General features: G+C 42.9%; 1 protein-coding gene across 18 annotated transcripts in view; it reads left to right on the forward strand.

The window, feature by feature from the left end:
- CLIP1 (CAP-Gly domain containing linker protein 1) overlaps window positions 1-24280 on the forward strand; it is a 125622-nt gene that overhangs the window by 45636 nt on the left and 55706 nt on the right. For 12 of the 18 annotated variants that reach the window (XR_007145779.1, XM_047827530.1, XM_047827529.1 and 9 more), the window contains exons 4-9: window positions 12769-12893; window positions 13577-13799; window positions 18005-18202; window positions 18820-18923; window positions 21462-21522; window positions 22802-22834. Coding sequence is in view for 17 of the 18 variants with exons in the window: in XM_047827530.1 (XP_047683486.1) it covers window positions 12769-12893; window positions 13577-13799; window positions 18005-18202; window positions 18820-18923; window positions 21462-21522; window positions 22802-22834 (744 nt within the window). In the remaining variant the exon portion in view is untranslated. The remainder of the gene's footprint in view (window positions 1-12768; window positions 12894-13576; window positions 13800-18004; window positions 18203-18819; window positions 18924-21461; window positions 21523-22801; window positions 22835-24280) is intronic. The other 6 variants (XM_047827522.1, XM_047827523.1, XM_047827524.1 and 3 more) reach the window with 2 other exon arrangements.

Below are 24280 nucleotides of genomic sequence, written 5' to 3' on the forward strand. Positions count from 1 at the left end.
TATTGCATGGATCTCCCTGAAGATTGCTTTAGCCCATCCGGTGTGATGAGCTGCTTTGGCTTCATACTGGGGCTCACTGGACTCTCAGAGACCTGCCTCATTGCAGACTGGGAATCTCTAGGGTAACTAATTGCCCTGAATGTTTTTGAGATGGCCTTGCTGCATTTTTGGGTATATTTGATATTTCAAGGAGGTGATGTCAGATTCTTGAGAAACATGACTGACTTCCAGCTGTTGTGTTTCAACATGGTTGTCTCCATATCTGGGACTGTATGTTCTGTGCCAAATTCTTAGCCTATGACCATATATGAGAAGGAGACTTCTAAGCACTTTATTTTTTAAAATGACAAGTTTAATGTTCTTATAAGCTGCTCCCAGAGCTCTTACACTAACAGTCCTACGGTATAGATCTGTAGGTCTTTTGGATACTGTGAAAGAAGAAAAAAGTCTTCCTGAGAATTAAAAAATACCTTTATTCATAAGATTTATTTTGTGTGTGCTTGAACCTTAAATAACTATAGTTCATCTAGTATATACTTTGTGTGTCTCTCTTGATTAGTTCAATGTTATGTTTGTGACATCTATCTGTAACTTATTAATTTAAAACACACATATAGCAGGGTCATATTGTGTAAACACCACTTCACAATATACTTCTGTTGACTGGAGGCATTTCTATGCTAGTAAATACAATTCTTATTTAAAATAAGAAGGGGTACCTGGGTGGCTCAGTAGGTTAAGTACCTGACTCTTGATTTCGGCTCAGGTCATGATCTCGTGGTTCATGAGTTCAAGCGCCACATCTGGCTCCATGCTGATGGTTGCGGAGCCTGCTTGAGATTCATTTTCTCTCTGTGCCCTTCCCTTGCTTGTGTGCTATCTCTCTCTCTCTCAAAACAAATAAACTTAAAAAAAAAAATAAGTTCTCTTTGGTATCACACTCTTTGGAAGCTATTGCACCTAATTTAAAAAAAATTTTTTTTTTTCAACGTTTATTTATTTTTGGGACAGAGAGAGACAGAGCATGAACGGGGGAGGGGCAGAGAGAGAGGGAGACACAGAATCGGAAACAGGCTCCAGGCTCTGAGCCATCAGCCCAGAGCCTGATGCAGGGCTCGAACTCACGGACCGCGAGATCGTGACCTGGCTGAAGTCGGACGCTTAACCGACTGCGCCACCCAGGCGCCCCTATTGCACCTAATTTAATCATAGGCATTAGATTGCTTCCATTGTTTTCCCTAGAAATGAAGTTTCTGTGTAAAGGAATATATAAACATTTAAAATTATAATATGTTGCCAAATTATGGTCCAGAGCACCATTGCCATTTTATGTTTACATAAATATGACCCCACTAAATGCCCTTTCTAATAATTTTATTTCTTCTGGTTTCCTCAGTCCTCTTACCAGTGACTTAGAACCCCCAAATCTTCGAGTCTGGTTGTCACATTGCGCTTATATTGGGCATTTGTTCATCACCTACCTGGGCAGGTTCTTGTGGAAGTTGTTCTTTACTGTGGCCTCTCTGTACCTTGATTGCTGGATAGTTTGTTATTTTGAAATACAGAAAGATCTGTTATTTTGTATGCCGCAAAGTTGAGCAGACTCTAGATGTTCACATTGTGTTAAAAACGTTTTGGAGAGGCATCTGCGTAGCTCAGTTGGTTAAGCATCTAATTCTTGGTTTCGGCTCAGGTTTGTGAGTTCGTGCCCCACATGGGACTCTGCTTTGATAACGCAGAGCCTGCTTGGGATTCTCTCTGTCTCTCTCTCTCTCCCTCCCTCCCTCCCTCCCTCCCTCCTTCTCCCTCTCCCCCTCTTCCCCTCTCCCTCTCCCCCTCTTCCCCTCTCCCTCTCCCTCACTCTCTGCCCCTCTCCTGCTCACTCTCTCCCTCAAAATTAATAAGTAAATGCTTAAGAAAAAACAACAAACCTCTTTTTGGAGACCCCGGCTGACTATGGGGATCTTTTCCAGCATAATAGATTTTACTTGGGGACCTGCAGAGAGCCTCACAGTATTGGTGAGAAGCTGGCTCCAGCAGCTGCCTCCTCTTGGTCAGAGCCAGGGCCAGTGGAATCACATCCTAGCAGTTCATGGTGGGTGCAGGTGCCCTTCCTCCTCCTCCCTGCTTTTACTTGTGAGAGGGTAGAATAAGTGTGCTTTTCCCACTTTTACTTGCAGGGCTTGAGGGTGCATAAAGCCATCATGCTAGATGGCATGTTAGATTTCATGTCTTGGGTTTCATCCTCCCCCTCCCCCTCTCTAGCCCTGTTGTCCTGCACTGTCTGAAGTGGGCTGACGTCACTTTCACCTGGACTTCCAGACCACTGTCCAGCCACTACCTGTCTCTCCCCAGTTCTGTTCTCCACACAGTTACAGAGTGGGGCATCTAAAATGTAGACCTGATCATGCTATTCCTGCATAAAACCCTTTGTGGTGCCCTGTCTGTCTACACCGGTGGTTTTGGTTTTGGTTTTGCAGCGTTGGGAGAGTTTTCTCCAGGGCTTAGTCCCTGAGCCTGGCTAATTAATATGAGATTAGGTTCTTTTTGCAAACATAAGATATTTTACAGAGATCAAAGCTGGTATCTCTTTAGCCTTGAGAACTTTGTGTAGGCCCTTGGGGCTCCGGAAGTTCTGGTTGAGAACACAGATCCCTCTGTCCTACTGTGGGACTGGGAGAGAGGAAAGGTCAACTACTGCCCAGGCCTGAGTCTAATGTTGGAAAGCGTGTTACTAGAGCACATCTTCTAACTCTTAGTATTGCTTTCATGAAATCGTTAAGCAGAATTAATCAAAATATCTTGAACCTGAGACTAGAGACTTTGGGCAAAGAATATTTTGAATAGGGGTTTTTAGAGAAGGAAAAATGTAGAAGTCTTCCTTGCAGCTTCTCAGGGATTGGTAATGGGTTTGTTTGACTTCTTCCTAGTTCCCAGGTAATCCTTTCCAGGGAACACTTGTTTAATATACATACACGGTATGGTTAGCTGTTACATGTTGGCTCATTTCTTGTGGTAGTATTCTAGAAATACTATGAATGATGGAGTGAAATAGTTACAAGTTAATCTGGTTGGTGAGCATACTAGCATCTATATACATTTTTATGTGTCTTTTATTTTTAAAAGTAAGATGCTGTCTGATACCCAGGTGGCATTTCAGTTTTCTGCCTTGCCAGCCCCTTAAGGGAATCCTATTCTTGCTGCTATGACATACATCCATTACCCCATTTATCATCTTTTTTTAAAGCTAAACCTATCTTTTATGTGGGTATAAAAAATAGCTGGTATATATATTTTTAATCTTGTTCTTTCTTTTTTTTAAATTTATTTTGAGAGAGAGTGCAAGCGTGAGTGGGGAGGGGCAGAGAGAGACATAGAGAATCTCAGGTGCTTTCAGGGCAGAGCCTGACACGGGGCTCAATCTCACGAACTGTGAGACCGTGACCTGAGTCAAAACCAAAAAGTCTGATGGTCAACCGACTGAATCACCCAGGCTCCCCTCTCTATTGTTTTTAAACCACTCTATGGAGGTATAGTATATGCATCCATTGTGAGTGTATAATTCAGTGGTATTTAATAAATGTATAGAGTTATAAAATCTCTGCAGTCCAGTTTTAGAATATTTCTAGCACCCTAAAAAGTTCTCTTTTACCAGTTGGCAAGTCATTTTCCACTCCCAACTCCCGCCCCAGGCAATCACTGATCTGCTTTCTGTCTTATTCCTTTCCTGGTCAGTTTCTGTAAATGCCATTATATAACATACAGTTTTTTGTGTGTCTGGCCTCTTCCATAACATAATGTTTGAAGGTTCATCGTGTTGTGGCTCTTTGTTTTTCATGGCTAAATACATTCCGTTTTATGGATATATCACATTTCATTATCCATTTGCCTATATATTTTCTTAAATTTTTGTTAAAGGAATTCCTGCTCCTACTTCAAAATGTCCTGATTTTGGTACTTACTTATAAGCCTCTGTGAAAAAGTCAATAGTTCTGTGCCCATGCTCTGATGTAACAGGCTAACCCTCTCCCCACCCCACTCCCTTTTTCTTTCTGTTTCTTGGTATTCTCATAGGCTTTACGGGTTAACATGCAAGTCAAACAGCTTTTTCTTCTTTTAACCCTCGTCCTTATAATTATGCCGTCTTTTTATTTTACCTGTTTGTTTTCAGGAGAGTCATAGAGTTTATGAGAGGATACCTGTTCCACATCATCTGCGCTTGTCGTAGTATTTTTCTAAGGGGGTTCACTCACTATCATACATTACAGATGGAGAGACTGAAATGATGACATGGAGTGAAGAAACGATGACGTTTACTTAGCCCAGGGAACCGGTAATAGCTGTACTGAACACCTTCCGTCATTCAGTAAATATGCTGAGTGTCTACTCTGTGCCACACCTTCTTCTTGGTGCTGTAGATTTGGCACTGACCGACACACTGCTGTCTAACAGGGCTTCCCATTACATTAAAATAAAATCTGAATTCCGTCCCTGCAGGGCCCACGTGCTCTGGATCCTGCCCACCCTTCTGACCTCCTTTCCCTCAACATGTCTCCCTTCCCCACTCCGTTCAGCCACGCTGGCCTCCTTGCTGTTTCCGACCCCCAGACTCATTCGCACCTTGGCATTTGCTCTTTCTTCTGCCCCTGGATCTTCACATTGTTCGTGCCTAGTAGTCATTTGAGCCTTGGCTCAAAGGTCACCTCCTTGAGGATCCTTTTCCTGCTGCCCCGGCTAAAGATCCTTCACAGGCACTATCACATCACCCTATTTTGTTTTGTTTCCTAGCCCTCTACGCTACTCAAAACGTTCATTTTGCTTATTTACTTGTTGATAGTCCATTTTCCCCTGACCAAAATTTAGGCTCCGTGAAAGTCTAGAGACTTTGTATGTCGTTCACGATCATATCCCCAGCACTTATGATAGTGCCTGACACATAGTAGGTGCTCATAAATATTGTTAAAGAACCAGAGGGTTTTTAGTATAGCTGTCACGTACCCTCAAAGAGGGGGAGTAGAATTGTAAAGGATGACCACAAGAGGTGCAGTTAGGAGCCGGGGTAAAAATGAGGTAGGAAGGTTTAACCCTTCTCTGTGGGAGGCTTGCTCCAAAAAACCATCCCAAGTGGGGTTGGCTCTCTAGTTGAGGTAATACAGAATACCCGTGCTGGCACCTTCATTTCACAGCTGATTAAGTTTTAAGTCAGGGCTAAATTTGTACTTGGTAAATACCAATTAGCCATATTTACTTATAAACTTTTTATAAATAAACTGCTTAACTCAGAATATGGCAAACAAGAGGCCACCTCGTGAAGTTTCGTTGATCATAATATTCCTGTGAAACAGTCCGTCGTTACCACTCATTGAACGTTTGCTAGCTTTGGAAACGAGGACACAGATTACGGGGCACGTTTGGGATTGGTGATAAATAGATGGGAGAGTTCAGAGAGCATTAAGTGTTTCCTCTTTCCTGTTCGTGGACTTGCTCATTAGCTGGCCGAATTCGTCAGTGTTCTTCTTTGTCACAGGAGCACCGGAGTTTGCAAGAAGAGTATTTGTATGTTCGCACAGCATTTTGTAGAAGCCTCTTAAAACTACGTACTGCTTTTCACCGGAATTGGTGGTCTCATTTTCTCTCTCCATCAGTGACCAACACTGTGTTCTGTTTATATTTGTATCCCAAGGACCTAAGCACTCAAATATATATTGTATGAGTGAATAAGAACTTACAAATCTGAGATTTTCTGAAGCATGAAAACAGTGGCTTTGTTTTTCTTTGAGGTCCTAGTTTAAGTTAATTTTGTCTCTAGTAGTGAGTTCTTTTTTTTTTTTTTTCCAATGTTTATCTTTCAGAGAGAGAGAGAGAGAGAAAGAGAGCAAGAGCATGTGAGCAGGGGAGGGGCAGAGAGAGAGGGGGAGACACAGAATCCGAAGCAGGCTCCAGGCTCCAGGCTCTGAGCTGTCAGCACAGAGCCCGACATGGGGCTCGAACTCAGGAACCACGAGATCACTAACTAAGCTGAAGTGAGACACCTAACTGACTGAGCCACCCAGGTGCCCCTCTAGCAGTGACTTCTGATTTTCACTTAGATTGACCACAGTTTAGGAGTTAATATGCTCGTTGTCTGAAAGTAAAGGGAGTGAATGGTAGTTATTTGTGTCTGTCGTGGAAATCTAGGTTTTTGTATTTATATTAAAAATTTGTTTTCTCTAAAAATCCTGATATCTGTCTCTAAAACATAGATTTGAAAATTGTGTCTTATATCTAATGTAACCGCATATACTAAAATACTGTGGATTCTCTGGAACACTTGAGAAGTAAAACTAACTTCATAAAGTCATGTGTTTGTTTTGTTTTGCTTTTTTATTTTCAAGAGAGAAGGCATGAGCAGGGGGAAGGGGCAGAAGGAGAGAGAGAGAATCCCAAGTAGGCCCTGTGCTGTTAGCTCAGAGCCTGACATGGGGCTTGATCCCATGACCTTGGCATCATGACCTGAGCTGAAATCAAGAGGCAGATGTTCAACTGACTGAGCCACCCAGGCACCCCTATAAAATCATATTTAAATACTTAAAAAAAATCTGACTATAGAATGATTAAGTAGAAAAGGATTTGAATGAATGAATGACTTCCGGTCTCTGTTGAAGATATTTTGAGCAACTACTGATGATCTTTTACAAGAAGAGGGAAAGTATATGGTCTGTCATAGGAGTCAAGAGTTTGAGGTTTGGTGGGAGAAAAAAATAAAAAACCGCTCATTGTAGGAACCAGTAGTCATCCATTTCAAACAAAGTTTGTGGTATGGTATTTTTTTCTTCAGGGTAAATGTATATTTTACTACCTGCCTTTAGAGAAATAGTTGCTTATGTGCTATTTGTGGTGTTTAAATTTTTTTAAATTTAATTTTCTTTTTTTTTTAATAATAAATAAGACATTTATTTTTCATACTCATTTGGGGGAAAGGAAAAAAGCCAGTTTGCCTTATCCAATGATGATCTTTCTGAAAGAGTGTCCATTCATTCCATAGAATTGGATAGGTTGCTTGATCTGAGGATTTTGGACTTTTCACTCATAAAGAGAACTTCCTCTTTGAAGAGAGTGGTCAGAGGGTGAGTCTTCATGAGCAGCTTTGCTGGTGCACAGCCAGAGTGCCTCTCTGAGTGAAGCTTTTCCCACACTGGCCACACAGTAGGGTGTCTGTCCTGTGTGGATTTTGCCATGTGGGATACAATTCTTCCTGGTGTGGAAACTTCTGCACTGTGTACAGGCATAGGGTTTCAGGCTTGTGCAGACTTTGAGGTGGTCAGTTAAGCTTAATTCAGCTTCCTTACTTTTTTATTTTTTAAAGAACAGAGCCTTTAATTTTTTAAAAATGTTTATTTATTTTTAAGAAAGAGGGAGGGAGAAAGAGAGAGAGAGAGAACGAGCGAGCACGCCAGCAGGGGCGGGGCAGAGAGAGAGGAGGGACAGAGGATTTGAAGCAGGCTCTGTGCTGACAGCAGGGAGCCCGATGCGGGACTTGAACTCAAGAACCGTGAGATCATGACTTCAACTGAAGTCAGACGCTTCACTGACTGAGCCACCCAGGTGCCCATAAGCTTCCTTTCTGATTGAAGGCTTTTCACCACTGTGAACTTTTTTCTATGAACAGCAAGGTGATTTTGATTCCTGAAGCTTCTCTGACAAATAGCACACTCATAGGGTTTCTGTCCGGTGTAGAGTCTTTCATGAACGGCCAGACTACCTCGTTGACTAAAGCTTTTCTCACACTCCTTGCACTGATAGGGCTTCTCTCCTGTGATTACTGTTGGCCGTGAAACTTTTTCCACAGTGGGTACACTCAAAGGGGCTTTGACCAGTGTGGATTCTCTCGTGCAAGGTTAGACTAACTCCTTTGTGCCTGAAGGATTCTCCACATTCCTGACCTTCATAGACCATCTGTCTTACTCCTGGCGAATCTTTCCTGTAGTGTCTTAGAATCTGGGCATTTTGTTCTAGCTTCTCTCTTAAAAAATTCTGGAAATCGTAGCTTGAGGATCCTGTGGCATCAGAGTGATCATATTTGTGGTTGGGGCTTCTATCATCACATTAAAAAGTGCTACATTCTGGATACATCTTCCATGACAGTCCAGCAGGGTAGCTGTTGGAAATGCAAACATGTCCGTGCCTGCTCAGTGTCCTTAATCACCACCTGTTCATGTGATTCTTCCATGGGCTGTCCTTAAACACCACAGTGGCCTACACCAGCAGACAGACAAAGCCTGGTGCCGAGTCCACAGCAGCGCCTGCCTGTTTGTGGTATATATATTTTATAATGTTTATTTATTCTTGAGAGAGCACGAGTGGGGGGAAGGAGCAGAGAGAGAGAGGGAGACCCAGAATCCGAAGCAGGCTCCAGGCTCTGAGCTGTCAGCACAGAGCCCGACATGGGGCTCAAACTCACGATCATGACCTGAGCTGAAGTTAGACACTTAACGGATTGAGTCACCTAGGTACCCCTGTGGCTTTTTTTTTTTTTTTTTTTTTTAATCTTCCAAATGAAGCCTGTGGTTTGCTTGGGTTATTTACTGACCACAGCCTGCTTGACGCCTCTTAGAAAAATGATTGTCATGACAGTAAATTTAGACTCACCCCCAAAGAATTCAACAGATTATCTGATGAGATTGTATCATCTTTCATGACCTGTGTCCTGTTCATGTGATGCTGGGTAGATGGCAGCTCGGAGTGATGTGATCTAGGAGGGTGGAGAACACTGAGGTCAGCTTTATGTAGGTGACTATTTGTAGGTTCCGCGAATACCAGTAAGAGTATCATAAAGTCAAAGTGCCAGATGGAGAACTAGTATTCCGGTTCGCACGGGCAGAGACTCGCTGTTAGCATCTCTTGGAGCCTTACACGGTCAGACACCGCTCTGAGCAATTTTATGTGAGTTGGTTTACTTGACCCTCACAACAGCCCTAAAGTCATCACCACTTTACTTATGAGGAAACTGAGATTTAGAAATTAAGCAACCTGACCAGTTAATAGAGCTGGCATTTGAATCTGTCCAACTTCAGAGCCCTTGCCGTGTGTCAGCATATTTCTTTCTTTACTCACTTCTGAGATGTCACATTCAACCTCAGCCACAGGAGATCTTGTTCCTTTGGTCAGTTTATGTGGAAAAGTGGCGTTTTCTGTGTAGGCTCCAGTGGAGACGGTCACCTTCCATTTATTCTGCAAATGTTTTTCTGAGGGTCCGCCGTGCTGTGCTGGGCATTGCGGGTTGCAGGGCCAGATACAACAGGGCTCCTGTGTGGAGTTTTCTCCATCTCTGTCTTGCCTCGTTGATACCTGTCATGACACCAGGATGCTTCTGTAATGTCCTGGCGCTGCCTGCCCTCTGTCACCCTTCACATGCCCTTCCTGCCTGAAGTGCCTTAAACCGTCTCCCTTAGTTCTTTAAATCAGTTTCAGTGTCTCTGAAAGTTTTTCTTTCAGAGGAAAAGTACATAGTCTCGAGGGGCACCTGGGTGGCTTAGTCAGTTGAGCGTCTGACTCTTGATTTTGGCTCAGGTCATGGTCTCACAGTTGTGGGATCAAGCCCCACATTGGGCTCTGGGCTGACAGCACAAAGCCTGCTTGGAAGTCTCTGTCTCTCTCTGCCTTTTCCCCCGTTGCACGTGTGCGCGCTCTCTCTCTCTCTCTCTCTCTCTCTCTCTCTCTCTCAATAAATAAACTTTAAAAACTACATAGGCTTGAGGCTTTAATGTTTTTTCCATCTTCAACAAAGGGTTAAAGCTGAAAAAAAATCTGCCATCCCAAACTCCTAGAAAGCTATATGCAGAGAAAATTAGAAACAAATGCCTTTAGTATTAAAAAGCAAGACAAAAAATAAATGTAGTATTGGTCTTAAGAAACTAGGAAGGCGGGGCGCCTGACTGGCTCAGTCCATAGAGCATGTGACTTTTGATCTCTGGGTTGTGAGTTGAAGCCCCATGTTGGGCCTAGAGCTTACTTAAAAAAAATAACAGGGGCACCTGGGTGGCTCAGTCGGTTAAACATCTGACTTTAGCTCAGGTCATGATCTCACAGTTTGTGGGTTCGAGCTCCTTCTCAGGCTCTGTACTGACAGCTCAGAGCCTGGAGCCTGCTTCAGATTCTGTGTCTCCCTCTCTCTCTGCCCCTCACCTGTTCACACTCTGTCTCTCTCTCTTTCAAAAATATACATTAGAAAAATAATAAAAGTAAATAAAAATAACACTAAAAAAAAGAAACTAGGAAGGAAAGAACAATAAACAAAAAGGAAGTAGGAAAAAGGAAATAGTAAAGATAAAATGTGAATTCAAGAAAACAGAGAACATCAAGAAAGAAAAGGAAAAAAAAAAACCCTAAAAGCTGGTTCCTTTTTTAATTTTATTTATTTATTTTTTTTTACATTTATTTATTGAGAGACATAGAGAGACAGAGCACATGTTGGGGAGGGGCAGAGAGAGAAGGAGACACAGAATCCGAAGCAGGCTCCAGGCTCTGAACTGTCAGCACAGAGCCCGAAGCGGGGCTCGAACCCACAAACCATGAGATCGTGACCCGAGCCGAAGTCTGACACTTAACTGACTGAGCCACCCAGGCGCCCCAAAGCTGGTTCCTTTTTCAGATCGGTAATAAATTACTGTCCCAAGTTAATATAACTTGTTTTAGAATTAGTCAAAATTCTTTATTTTTAAATGTATTAAATTGACTAAACCTACTTAACTATCAGTAGGGGCTGATTGAATAAACTGGAACACATCCACACAGTGGAGTGACCGCAGTTGCAAACAGAAGGAAGTGCTCTGCATTCTGCATGGTGCAGCGCAGTGCATGTAGAATGCTAGCTTTTGTGTAAAAATAAAAGGGAGGAAAAAGAACATACGTCAACATGTGCTTTCATCTGCAAGTACAGATGCCAGGAGGAAGGAGGCATTGCTCGTCAGTAACCATGCTTCCCATGTAGTAGGAGTGGGGCAGCTGTGGACAAGAGTTCAGTAAGGGAGACTCCCCCTCCATGTGTATTTTTAATGTTTGTTTATTTTTGAGAGAGAGAGTGTGAGCGGGGGAGGGGTAGAGAGTGAGGGTGATGGAGACTCCAAAGGAGGCTCTTCACTTATAAAACTGCTCTAAAAAAGAAACAAAAAAAAGTTCGATGCAGGGCTCAAGCTCACGAGCTGTGAGATCATGACCCAAGCTGAAGTCGGACATTGAACCCACTGAGCCACCCCGACGTTCCCATGCATATTTCTTTTAGAATTTTTGGAACCATGAGAATGCATTGCTTATTCGAGAATTAATTTCAGTTTGTTATGTATAAAGGTTTTTTTTTTTTTTTTCCCCCAATCAATAGGAAAAAGGTGAACAGCTCAAACAAAAAGTGAGGAAAGTGCCTATCGCGGTGCCTCCGTGTTGTGGGATCCTAGCCCGCTGCAGTGTGGTGGGGGGAGTGAACCAGAACAGCAGGGTCTGTCTCGGGGTGTTGAGAATACAGGCAAAACATTTATTTTCTTTCTTGTAATGTTCTTAAGTTCCTGCAGTGACTCCTCTCTGTAACAGAGGCAATTTCTAAAGAAGCAATTAAGATAAAGGAAGCCTAGAACAAAGTAAGAAAATTAAAAAAAGGAAAGTCAATCTGAAGAGTAGCAAGGGAAAACAGCGCTAGCAGATGTGACACAGATTATAAAGCAGCAGTAATTGTGATGCTGTGGCAGCAGCACAAATCCTGAACTTTCAAAGCTGTAGAAAGACTCACGCGCATCAGTGCGTGCTTGTGTGCCCCTGAGAGATTGTGGCAAAATGAGTATTTGAAGTAGAAAAGTAATGGAAAAGGAAGGAATAATTCATAAATGGTGGTTGGTAATTTTGGAAATAATGTTCGCATAGTACATCAAACGGCTGGGACAGAGTTACACATTAAAGAAGACTGACAGCTTTGAGCAGTTCATGTCAAACAAAATGTGAAGAATAGTAATCTTAATAGTCATGAGGAAACAGCCTTACAGTAGAAAATATCTGTAGAGTTAAATTATTTTAAAGAATTCACATTTTCATGCAGCATATACTTAGGCCAAAAGCAAATGCGTGTAGATGTGTATCCGTCCTTAATATGGATGTGTCTTGTTTTCCGTGGATAAAGATGTAAAGGAAGGATGAGAATACAGACACAGCAGCTGTCACAGTGTAGGAGTATAGATGAATTTTGTTTTCCCTTAATGATGTGCCAATTTTATTTTTGTAGCAAATGCTTATTTTTTTAATGTTTATTTTCAAGACCGTGCGAGTGGGGGAGGGGCAGAGAGAGGGGGACAAATCCAAAACGGGCTGTGTGCTGACAGCAGAGATCCTGTGGTGGGGCTCAAACCCACGAACCGTGATATCATGACCTGAGTCGAAGTCAGTTGCTCAATGAACTCGGCCACCCAGGTTCCTCCCAAATACTTATTTTGAAGCTGGAAAATCCCTCTGGAATAATAAAGTATTTTTAATGAAGGGACAAATTAATTTGGTGGAGAGCCCAATGACTATATATTATTTAGGCTATTTCATTACTGGGACATATCAGATCACTCTCGTAATATAAATCATTCAGGTAAACTTTACCAGTGTTTGGAGAAAGCTCTTTAAAAGCTGAAGAGAAGGCAGAGAGAAGAAGCCATCAAGGGTAATGGTGGAGAGTTCTGTACTTAATTGTCAGTTGCAGCTGCAAAGGATTAAGCTGTAGAATTGTGTTCACCTCTTTATTTTTACATTCTCTTTTTCCAGGTTGGTGGCACCAAGGCTGGCGTAGTCCGGTTTCTTGGGGAGACAGACTTTGCCAAGGGGGAATGGTGTGGTGTGGAGTTGGATGAGCCTCTTGGGAAGAACGATGGGGCTGTTGCTGGAACCAGGTTTGTTTGGAGTTGGAATCTTGCCTCCCTCTTGCACATAGAAACGCTCAAGCAGATCTCACCAAGAGCTGCACTTTTATTTCTTAAGGCTCATTTACTGATTTTTTTCCCCCCACCAGAATTGGAGACATTCTTTTAACTGTTTCTTTTAGTAGTATGTAATGCATCTGAGTAAATTCTGAACAAGCATTCAATTTATTTATTTTTTTTAGAGTAGTTTTAGTTTCATAGCAAAATTGAGAGGAAGGTACAGAGTTCCCATATGTCCCCTGCTCCCAACGTGCACAGCCTCCCCAGCTATCAACGTCCTGCCACCCGATGGTACGTTTGTTACAACTAATGAACCTAGATTGACACATCATAGTTTGAACCCCTCTGTTACAGGTTTATCAGATAGCAGATCTATTTATTCCCTTGTACTTTAGTAGATCTTTAGTAACAGATCAGTAATTCTGTCTCTGTGTATCATATTGTTATTTTTTAGTGTGTTTTCTAAAACATCCTGGAGGTTATCAGCCTACATACATGTGAATGCTACATGCTGGTTGATCACCCCAGCTTTCTGGTAGAATTCACAGCAAACCAGTCATGAGTTATGACCAGAAAACTATGCTTTTGCTTATAGTTGTTATTTCTTGCAATTAAGTCTTTTTGGTCACTGCTTTTATTGTTATTCCCTAAAGGTATTTTCAGTGCCAACCCAAATATGGCCTGTTTGCTCCTGTCCACAAAGTAACCAAGATTGGTTTCCCTTCCACGACACCGGCCAAAGCCAAGGCTGCCGCCGTGAGGCGAGTGATGGCGACCACGCCCGCCAGCCTGAAGCGCAGCCCTTCCGCCTCGTCTCTCAGCTCCATGAGCTCAGTGGCCTCCTCCGTGAGCAGCAAACCCAGCCGTACTGGATTAGTAAGCCTCCCCGTCCTCACTGCATGTCTCTCCCTTCCAGGCACGATAAATGCCTGCTGCTGGTGGACCTGCTTTGCTTTAGGAGCTATTAACTTGCCTTGTACTGAGTGTTAGTTGTAGCTTGTTGGAGGTCCGTTCCAGATGTCATAAAACAAAGCTTTAGCAGGAAGACAGATTTTGAAATAGGGGTTTGAACTCTGCTTCCAGGTTCTTGAGGCTCTAAGATGTATCTAGTTCTTGGTGAGTCTGTAGTAACTACTGTTGAGTCTAACATATGGGGTGATTTTCTCTGAAATTATTTTGGGCACAAGAATGACAGGAAAAAGGGAGGGATTGTTTTCCTCAACAACTTAGGTCTCTCTGACTTGAAACAATTTGAAGGAACTAAAGTATTCTGAGAAAAGGCGTGTTCTTAGAATTTAGGTAGCGTGTTAATACAGTCTAACCCACCGAGAGCGGTTAGTGTGTGGGATGTTCCTGTCTTGCGCCAGAGGACACACGGCAGAACGAGCAGAACTTGCAAGGATGCTAGGAAGTGCCACGCTGTGTCTCCTCTCTCCATCTCTTCCTCTCCCTTCCGCTTCCTCTCTCCACCTTTTTCCCATTAGGTCAGTAAAAATAGAATGATGAGAATTAAAATGGGCAGTGGCGGCTCATTCTGTTTGTTAATACAGTGTTTTATTAGGGTCAGAACAATGACTTCTTGTCTTGTCTCCTGCCAGTAAATTTATTTACTTGAAGTGAGGCAAACACTGTTTAGATTTGTAATGGCAGCATAAGACTGCGCTGCAGACTGAATTCTGGATCTCTGTGTTAATGACCGTAAACTACAGACAGAAGGGAGAATGTTAAATGGTGTGATCGGAAGTAAGGCTGCTGGCCTGCGGTCTCGTTTTGCCTTCTCTTCCACTGTCCACAGTCCTTGGGAAGAGAACGGGGGAGGATTCTTTCCTTCTAGTGTGGGGTGGGGGAGGAGTGCTCCTCTGCCAGCCAGCTGGACTTTCTCTTAAATTTAGGTAAAATAAATACCTGCTTGGACTATTTCATTTCACATATGAAAAGAAAGTCTACATCTTCAAGAGAAAAATTACAAATGGACTTTTACAAGAAAAGCTTGATAAGAACAATGACATAGAGGTGAAGCCACCCCTCTTTGGACAGAGCATCGTTCAGCAAACTCACATGGACATGTAGTCTACTTTGCTAATCCAGGAACAAGTCCATGCAAGTGTCTTCTCTGGATTAGGAATTCTTTCTTGAGTCACTTTTATTACGTTGTATTTGTAAGTGTCCATTTCTTTGGAAGACAGCCGAGCTCTCCCTGCTCCCTCCCAACCTCTCCTCTTTTCAGACCAGTCCTGATCGTTCTTAGTTCACCTCACTCAGTGAAGAAAAGTGACAAGAGAGAAAGGAGTCGTCTTGTCTTGTAAAACAGCTTGTTTTTGTATATCTTTATGGAGGGTGGCTGTAGTTTCTAAACCAAAAATCACCATAAAAGAATATGCCAAAAATACAGAAAAAGTGACTTCCTAGAAATATATCTCCCCAGAATAATCCCATGCATATGTATGGAAAGGTCTAATGATTCTTGAATGTAGAATCCTCCGAAGTACTGAGCACAGAGGTGCCCAAATGCTCTGATTTCCCAGCCCCTTAAGAATTATTTTTTCATAGGGTCCCCAGGCGGAAAGAAATAGCAATTCTGTTTATGAAGCAGCTAAGGACAAACAAGTTAATATTTATGTTCTAGCAAGTTAGTAGTTGTTCAAAAAGAATGATACACATTAACTGAGAGAAAAAAGGATTTAAAAAAAAATTTTTTTTTTTTTAACGTTTATTTATTTTTGAGACAGAGAGAGACAGAGCATGAACAGGCTCCGGGCTCTGAGCTGTCAGCACAGAGCCCGATGTGGGGCTTGAACTCACGGACCGTGAGATCATGACCTGAGCCGAAGTCCGACGCTTAACCGGCCAAGCCACCCAGGCGCCCCGAGAAAAAAGGATTTTTAGTTAATTCGTAAATAATGAAGCTTAGTGTTAGGTTGTATGGTCCTCTTGGGCACTGTACATGCTTGTCAAACCTTGGAGTCTTACTGAAAACTGCCACCTTCGTTTCCTCTGACACATTGTGTCACTGATTTGCACAGTATTGGCTTTTTGTCATGGCAGCAACCAAGGCCTAGCTTTGGGAAGGCACAATGTTATCGAAAGGAATATAGTCCAGTTGCCTCAAACTCCATTGCCCCAAGCTGGTAGTTTGCATGGTGTCCAACCGGTGGTGCTGTGTTTCCCTTGAAATTTGAAAATCTTCCACAGCGCCCAGTGACTTGGCTGCAGCACCCTGGGTTATCTCTGTGCAGGGAACCTCAGATCTACTTTACCCAGGAAGAAAAGTTAGTACCGAGAAAGTATAATTTTAACCATATAATGAAATTGGAAAGTCAAGGTCAGATGGTTAAAAGAACACTCCCCCCCTGCCCCAGTATGTTTATGTAATTCAAGAAATTTCACAAAATAGAAATAAGCAGAAATAGAAACTCTAAGAGTAAAGGAATCCAGTCAAGCCCCAAACTGTCTAACTATTAATGACAGATGCTCATTCTGTCTGCCTCCTGGACGAGGGCTCAGATAGATGCATGAAGAGCATTCGAGTGGCAAACAAGGCTTTGATTGCAGGAGATGAAGTCAGGGCTGACTTGATCCAGATCCAGCGATCTGATCTCTAAGTCCACGGCCTTGGACAAATGCTTGCCAAGGGATGAGGCCTTTCCTGAACTCCCTCCCAGCCCCTGGAGCCTCACTTGGAAGAATGCTGTTCAACTTGCACACATTATCCCTTGCCATAATGGGAGGTTGTTTTCTCTGTTTTTATCTGAACGATTAGCCTCAGTGTGGAGGAACAGCACAGAGTAACAGAGGCCCCGGGCGGCTTTCTTTCTCCACCCCTCCCCCCTCCGCATTTCTGCTCTGCCTTATTTTCTGTCTCCTCCCCTTCCCTCTCCAATCCCCTTACCGCTCCTCCCATCCCCTCCTCCTCTTTCTCCACAGATTCTCTTTCCCTCTTTTTCCTCCCTCTGCATGTCCTCTGTCTCCCTTTCTCTTACGCGTGGACTTGCCCACACACATGCACACTCACCCCATACACATGCACTTTTTAAGGCAGATAGAGTTTTCCTCTTCGTCTGATATTCATAAATCCCTCTGGTGATTGGGATTCAGGTCTTCAAGTTCTGGATTCCTGGGTGAGATCTACTGTGCCTTTCATTTGTTTAAAAAAGTTTTTATTTAAATTAATAAATGAAATTTAATTAAAAATTAAATTAATTAATTTCAAGTATACAATTTAGTGATTCAACACTTCCATCCAACACCTGGTGCTCATCACAAGTGCCCTCCTTAATCCCCATCACATCACCTATTTCCCCCATTCCCCCCTCCCCCCTGGTAACCATCAGTTTGTTCTCTTAAGAGTCTGTTTCTTGGTTTGTCTCTCTCGTTTTCTTCCCTTTGCTCGTTTGTTTTGTTTCTTAAATTCCACATATGAGTGAAATCATATGGTATTTGTCTTTCTCTGACTTATTTCTCTTAGCATTATACTCTCTAGATCCATCCACATTGTTGCAAATGGCAAGATTTCATTCTTTTTTATCTGTGCCTTTCATTTTGAAAGAAAGATGAAGAAAATCCTGACAAAATCCAACTGTTTAATCAATAAGAGGACGGTTTTTGGCTCCAAGGGTGACCTCTTGGTTACTTAATGGTAGTTAGAGAAAGTTGGAAAGTCTCGACCTCAAGTCTGAGGAGCAAAAGACTGACCAAAACGTCACAAGAAGAAGAAAACTACTAATGAAGCTCAGGTGGTAACAGAAGCTTGTTAAATGGGTTTGTGGAATTGTTCTAGATTCCCACAAGGCCCTGTCAGCTGAGCTCAGGGTACCTTTGACGTGAGCCACTTATTCTCCTTCTAAACATCTTTCTGATTGTTCCATGACTTCTCACATTGATGTGTTGTTTGTGAAATTTACAGTCAGGAGGCGCACGCTGTCTTGCTTCCTTGATGAAAAGCTTCTCCTAATAATTGGCAAGCTTGGGAGCAGGGGCAGCACCTTCGCTTTGCTGAGGAGACGCCTGCCATGCATGCCTCGTGCCCTCCTTGCATCCCCGATAGCATCATCGCCCTTCACTTCTTTAACTTTCCTTTGCAGTTGACTGAAACCTCCTCCCGTTACGCCAGGAAGATCTCCGGCACCACTGCCCTCCAGGAGGCCCTGAAGGAGAAGCAGCAGCACATTGAGCAGCTGCTGGCTGAACGGGATCTAGAGAGGGCGGAGGTGGCCAAGGCCACGAGCCACGTGGGGGAAATAGAGCAGGAGCTAGCTCTGGCCCGGGACGGACACGACCAGGTGAAGTCTGGTGCTGACCTTGTTTCGGAGATGGTGATGGGTTCTAAGCTGATCTTGTGGAGATGGTGGAGCTTTCTAAGTTGAGGGAGGAGGCTGAGCAGCGTACCTCGTGCTTGGAGCCAGGGAGCTAGTCTTGGGAGCACTGGAAATGAGTAGAAATGTCTTTGCTGGGCTTGTTTGAAGCTGTGACCTGGGGTCCCACTTTGTATCTTCATAAAGATGCAGTTTTGTTCTTCTTGAGTCTACCGTAGTCCTTCGGTCTTTACATCCAGGCCTCTTGGCCTGTGTCAGGGGAACTTGTTTACTGGGACCTTACCAACGATTGCAACTCCTGTTTTGTAGATGACCTTCTGTATGCGTTTCAGCCGTAAAAAAGATGAGCGTTGTTGTACCATTGCCCTCTTTTGCTTTAATGGTGTGGTTTTTCATCATCTAGTTTCCAGGAATGCGGCCGAGAAGTAACCTATTTAAGATTATAGAAAGCATTTCACTGTGAAAAGGTTTTAGAGTCATACCCGCCCACAATGGTACCACTTAGCGGTAGCTCTTTGGAGGCATCCCTGGGCCTGTGTCTGGGTCCGAGGGAGGCCACTCACTGACACCCTTGTCTTTCTCAGCATGTCCTGGAATTGGAGGCCAAGATGGACCAGCTGCGAACGATGGTGGAGGCTGCTGACAGGGAGAAGGTGGAGCTTCTCAACCAACTTGAAGAGGAGAAAAGGTGACCTCAAACTGTTCCTTAGTGCAAGTGTGGCCTTTTCCTTCTAAATGACCTTAGGAAAACATTCTTATAAGGTGGCAAGCCGTAGAACCAAAGGAGTGACTGTGTGTTCGGTAGAAATTCAACTCTTCATCTTGTGCCGGGAGGGTTTGCTTTGATTTGACTCTTTTTTGAGAAGTTTGGAATTATCTAGATATGGCCTGCTAAATTTAACAGCTGCTTATTGAGCACCTGCTGTGTGCCAAACATCCTCTTCAGGTTGGCCTTAGTGTCGTGGAGTCGATTCAAACTCTGCTTCCACCTGGAACCGTTTTTGGTGAGAAGACATTTTGGGTCCATGTTACCTAGTATGTATGTATTTTAAATGTTTGTTTATTTTTGAGAGAGAGAGAGAGAGAGAGCGTGTGAGCGAGCATGAGTGGGGGAGGGATAGAGAGAGGTGGGGATAGAGGATCTGAAGTGGGCTCCACACTGACAACAGTGAGCACAATGCGGGTGTTGAACCCACGAACAAGATCATAACCTGAGCTGAAGTCAGACTCTCAATGACCGACTGAGCCACCCAGGCATCCCCAAAGTGACCAAGTATTTATGAAACACCTGTGTATCTAAATAAAACTCTTCTGTCTGGTAAGTGATACGAGGGCCCTGTCCTTGAGAAACTCAGTACCTTGTTAGGAAAACATAACTTTCATGTGAAGCAATTAGAGGATTATCCAGGTCAGGATGGAATCAGGTGCTAAATGGTGTGAGACAGAGCAAGTTTGGTTCTTAGAGGCTTCTTGAGGCTGTGAACTAACACAGTCTCTGAACAAGGTGTCTGCATGGAAACCATTGGAACATTTCTGGACAACAGGACGTTTGTCCTGTCTTGCATTTAATGCCGCCATCTTGTCATTTCTGATGGTAGCAACTGAATTCAGTAGCCATCTGGTCTGTATGTTTAGGACCGTGAGAGGCACCACTGAGGTACGGGATACAGTGGAGGTATAATAGAGTCTCTTATCAAGGAAATTATCTTCTTACTAGAAGGAGAAGTGCTATATGTAGGAAATTTTCTTCACATCCTAAAAATGGCTACGAATAAATGAGATATAGTAATAGGCCTTTCTAGGCCCTTCTGAATACCAAGGCAAGAGTACCATTTGCTTTGGTTCTTAAACCAGCTCTTGATCTGCTGACTGCTGGGCAGGGCAAATGTCCTCCCACACTTCCAGTGAGCTTGAGGGGTATAAATTATTTACGATTATATTTCTGATTTAAGAATAGAATTTTTATTAAAAAAAATTTTTTTAATGTTTATTTGAGAAGGAGAGTGCATATGTGAGCAGGGGCAGAGCAGAGAGAGAGAGGGGGGGGGGGGGCATCCTAAGCAGGCTCTGTACTGTTAGCGCAGAACCCGACATGGGGCTTGAACTCACAAACCATGAAATCGTGACCTGAGCCAAAATGAAGGGTCGGATGCTTAACTGACTGAGCCACCTAGGCGCCCTGATTTTTTTATTCTTAATTTTGCCAGAAAGGCTAGTGAGTTTGACAGTTTTGGTTTTTGCACATAGGTTATGAACTTTGTCCCCTTTTCTTCCTCACACTCACTTTTGTGAAGATTTGTAATATGGATGTTACCTGGATTTTGTCAATCTTCAGGGTATCCTATTGACTTGGTGATAGCATTGGTTGAGACCCACACCCAAATTAGAGATTTTAAAATGGGGGGGGGAGGGGGGGATGTGACTCAAATTGTTGATAATCTCATTCTCCCAGTCTTAGAACAGGTACTGGTATTGTCCTGGGGCTTTCTGTGTGGGTAGCCTGCTAACCTCACCATAAAATATCAGATGTAGAGTGGTATAAAGAGAGATTTGTTTTCTTTTTTTTTCTGAAAGAGAGAGAGGGTGCAAGTGAGCGAGGGGCAGATAGAATCCCACAGGGTTAGGGAGAGAGAGAGAAGTGGGGTTCGCTTGGGACTCGTGTTTTAGCCAAAGTGGGGCTCGCGTTCACCCGAAGTGGGGCTGGTGCTCGCCCAAAGTGAGGGCTGGGGCTCATGCTCACCCAAAGCAGGGCTCACGGACTGTGAGATCATGACCTAAGCCAAAGTCAGGTGCTTAACGACCCAGGAGCCCCAAGAGAGATTTGTTTTCTATGCCACTTTTCCCTGTGTTCTGTTACTGTAAAGTAGAAATTACAGACTTGGAATCTCAAACCTATTCCTGTGGTAATCCGACCTTTTCCCTTTAGGCTGATCTTGTCTTGATTAGGTTCATTCTGGTGGTTGCGACAGAAGAAAACCAGTGGATTTTTCTCAACTCTTAACTCATGTCTCCTGGAATCAGTATCTGGCTAAAACTTTGAAGTTTTCTAAATAGCAAAGAGCTGTTAGATTTATAAACTAGGTGCCTAAAAATGTATTTTCTTTTCTTCCACTATCATCTGTTACATTCACCAGGGTACCAGGGTATTGATTATAGATTCTTGTTTTGGTAAGGCAAATATATTCCTTGGTTACCTGAAGTGCTTTGTCTTGATTTTGTTCCACAGGAAGGTTGAGGACCTTCAGTTCCGTGTTGAGGAAGAATCCATCACAAAAGGCGATCTTGAGGTAAAACCCCTCCAGCTCTCTACAGCTCTTATGGGTACCAGTATTGACAAGTACGGATGGGATGATCCTGCCAGAACAGGCGGCAGAGGGAAGGGAAGGAGCCCAGGTCTCTGGCCGGCTGGGCTCTGGGCCTAGCTTACGGCTCAGGTGCCAGCACCCGTCCTTGTCCTGTGACGGTGCTGTCCCAACTCCAGTGGCCCAGTCAGATTTTTACTACTCTTTCCTCGTGCTTCAAAATCCAAAATCTTGAATTGGAGTCTATCAAGTCATAAATCTGGCAGTGTGTCCAAGTGAGATTCTAGATATTCCTCTCACGGTCAGAAATGGCATTTTAAAAAGCATGTTTAACCTCATCATAATAGAGCAAAACAAAGTTTTTTGCTTTATCTCAGCTTTGCTTTTCAACTGGGCAGAATAAATTTTTCATAACCCTGTAAAAGGAATAAATGCATGTTTTAGTTGTTTTTGTGAAGTAATTACAAGAGGATAAAACAAGATCAAATTGTATTTCAGCCTCTTTGACTTCCATGGCATATTTTAAATTCGCAGAGATTTCCTTTAGCATCAAGCTTCTCGTCTTTTAACAATTATTCATATCAGTTTTTTTTAATTAGATGCCAGAACTAAATGATTTTGATGCTCTTTAAAAACCACTGCTAGATATGTGACAGATACAAATTATCAAATTGTTCAAATTCTGCAGATTTCTGGCATTGAATTAATATTTTAGTAAAAATTGCACTTGCCTGTGCAGTTCTCAGAATATACATTTTTATTAAGGGTATACATTACATTTTGTTAAGAATATACATTACAAGTTAAGAGTCTGTTGATGGCCACACCATGCTTACGTTTCAGGGGCCCTTCCAAATAGGAACTGATTTCTTTGGCAGTTGTCTTTACAGTTGACAACAGAGAGCAAGGAAAACATTTTCTGAGTTGTAGGCCCAGAATTTAATGGATTATTAATAATTCAATAGTCACCTTCTTTACTCATTTCATATATAGTCACATTCCTTTAGTTGACTTTCGTGTTGTTTCCATCCATTTAAAAACACCCCAAAGTCTCATATCATCATCTTATTCATGGGGAACACAGCCCAGGGTTTGTTGGGGAGGTGCAAGTTAAAACCTTTCCATCAGCACTGAGTTAGTATAGTCTGTCTGATAAACTCACTTGAAATTAATCAGAGTTATATTGAAACCCTAACACGTATAGAAACTTCAGTGGAGTCTCTGCTTTTGTTGTTGCTTAATTTTTTTATTTTTTTACTGATAGCAAAAGAGCCAGATTTCTGAAGATCCTGAGAATGTAAGAGGGCACTTAACTGTGTGGAGATTTCCCTTGTTAACACAGATTGATGACAGATTAAAATGCTTATTGATATACTCAAATACTAACTGCGTAATCTGACCTGAAACATTGATCTTAATATTTCTGTGCATGTGGCTTTCACAGCAATTACGTTTGTATCCAGAAGAAATTGTATGTAATGACTAAGCTCTATAAATCTACGTATTTAATGCATAAGCAAGTGTTTGTTGATAAATTTTGCCAAAAAAAAAAAAAGGATTTTATCTGGGTACTTGGCCTTCTCTTAATTCATAACGTCTTCTAATTTTAATAGAATTATTCCAAAATATGATAGCTAACAGAAACATAAAACATATTAGCTGGAGGGATTACAGAAATTTCTTCGGAAAGTTTGCCCCAGTGGTCTGATTTTATTCCAATGAGAGCAGAAGGGCATTCTGAGCGCCAGAACGGATTGCCTTTTTGTGAGCTCCCACTGTCGGCCAATGCCTGTCAGTGCAGGTGACAAGAAATTCAAGTGTCTGCTTGTTGCTGCAGTGTTTTCCCTAATTGGTGACACTAGAGAGGAGCATTCTTCAGTGAAGATGCTATGTGCTTTAAATTTATTATTATTGAAATGAGATTTTTCTAGTAGCTGTGCTACCGGGCTTGAAGGTGTTTTTTTCTTCCTCCCTCTGATTAAAATCAAACACCCGACACAGATCTCACCTAAATGGCCTCGAAAGCACCCTGTGAGCTGTGCATCTGCCAGCTGGGAGGCCAGTTGAAAGAACCTAAACGCTTTTGGCTTTGTTTTACCACCATAAGGGAATAAAATCAAACCGAAGCTTTTTCTTCCTACCACCACCTGGCAGCTGAAATAGACAATTCAAGACCGAGCTTGTAAAAAAAAGCCTGCGTTCTGAAGGTTTCCTTTTTGTGAAGCTACTTCAGTGATCTGGGTCTCTTCTGTCCTCCCAAAACAGGCTCCCGCTGCATCCGGTGTCAGTCTGCATGGGACCTCCCTCCTGCCTTTCTTGTGTGCTTCTCGCAGAGCCTTTGCTTTCCCTCTCAGTCCCCGTCCCAGGACTTTCCTCTTGGGATGCTCTGTCTTCCTGGGAGAAAGGAATACTTTTAAAAGGAGGGCTGTCCTGTCCAGTGTAACGTTTTTACCGCACACCGTGGCACGGACGTGGATCTCTCGTTCCCCTGCTGCTGATTGCTCACACACAGCTGTAGAGAGTCCAGCTGGTTTGTGTGCATACTGGCCAGCAAGGAGGTACAGCAGTCATCTGGAAGATCTCAGAGTGGGAAGGAGGTCACGCTGCAGTAGATGCTTGCTTTTTTATCTGGAAGTAGTGACCTTTCACCCAGAGGACACTGAACTTGGAGTCAAGAGGTGAAGAAAGGTTCTGTTGCCTTTTGCTTTTTACTGTTTTACTGTTCAGTTCTTGAGGCTGTGAC

Source organism: Prionailurus viverrinus, chromosome D3, assembly GCF_022837055.1.
Source record: "Prionailurus viverrinus isolate Anna chromosome D3, UM_Priviv_1.0, whole genome shotgun sequence".
NCBI lineage: Eukaryota > Metazoa > Chordata > Mammalia > Carnivora > Felidae > Prionailurus > Prionailurus viverrinus.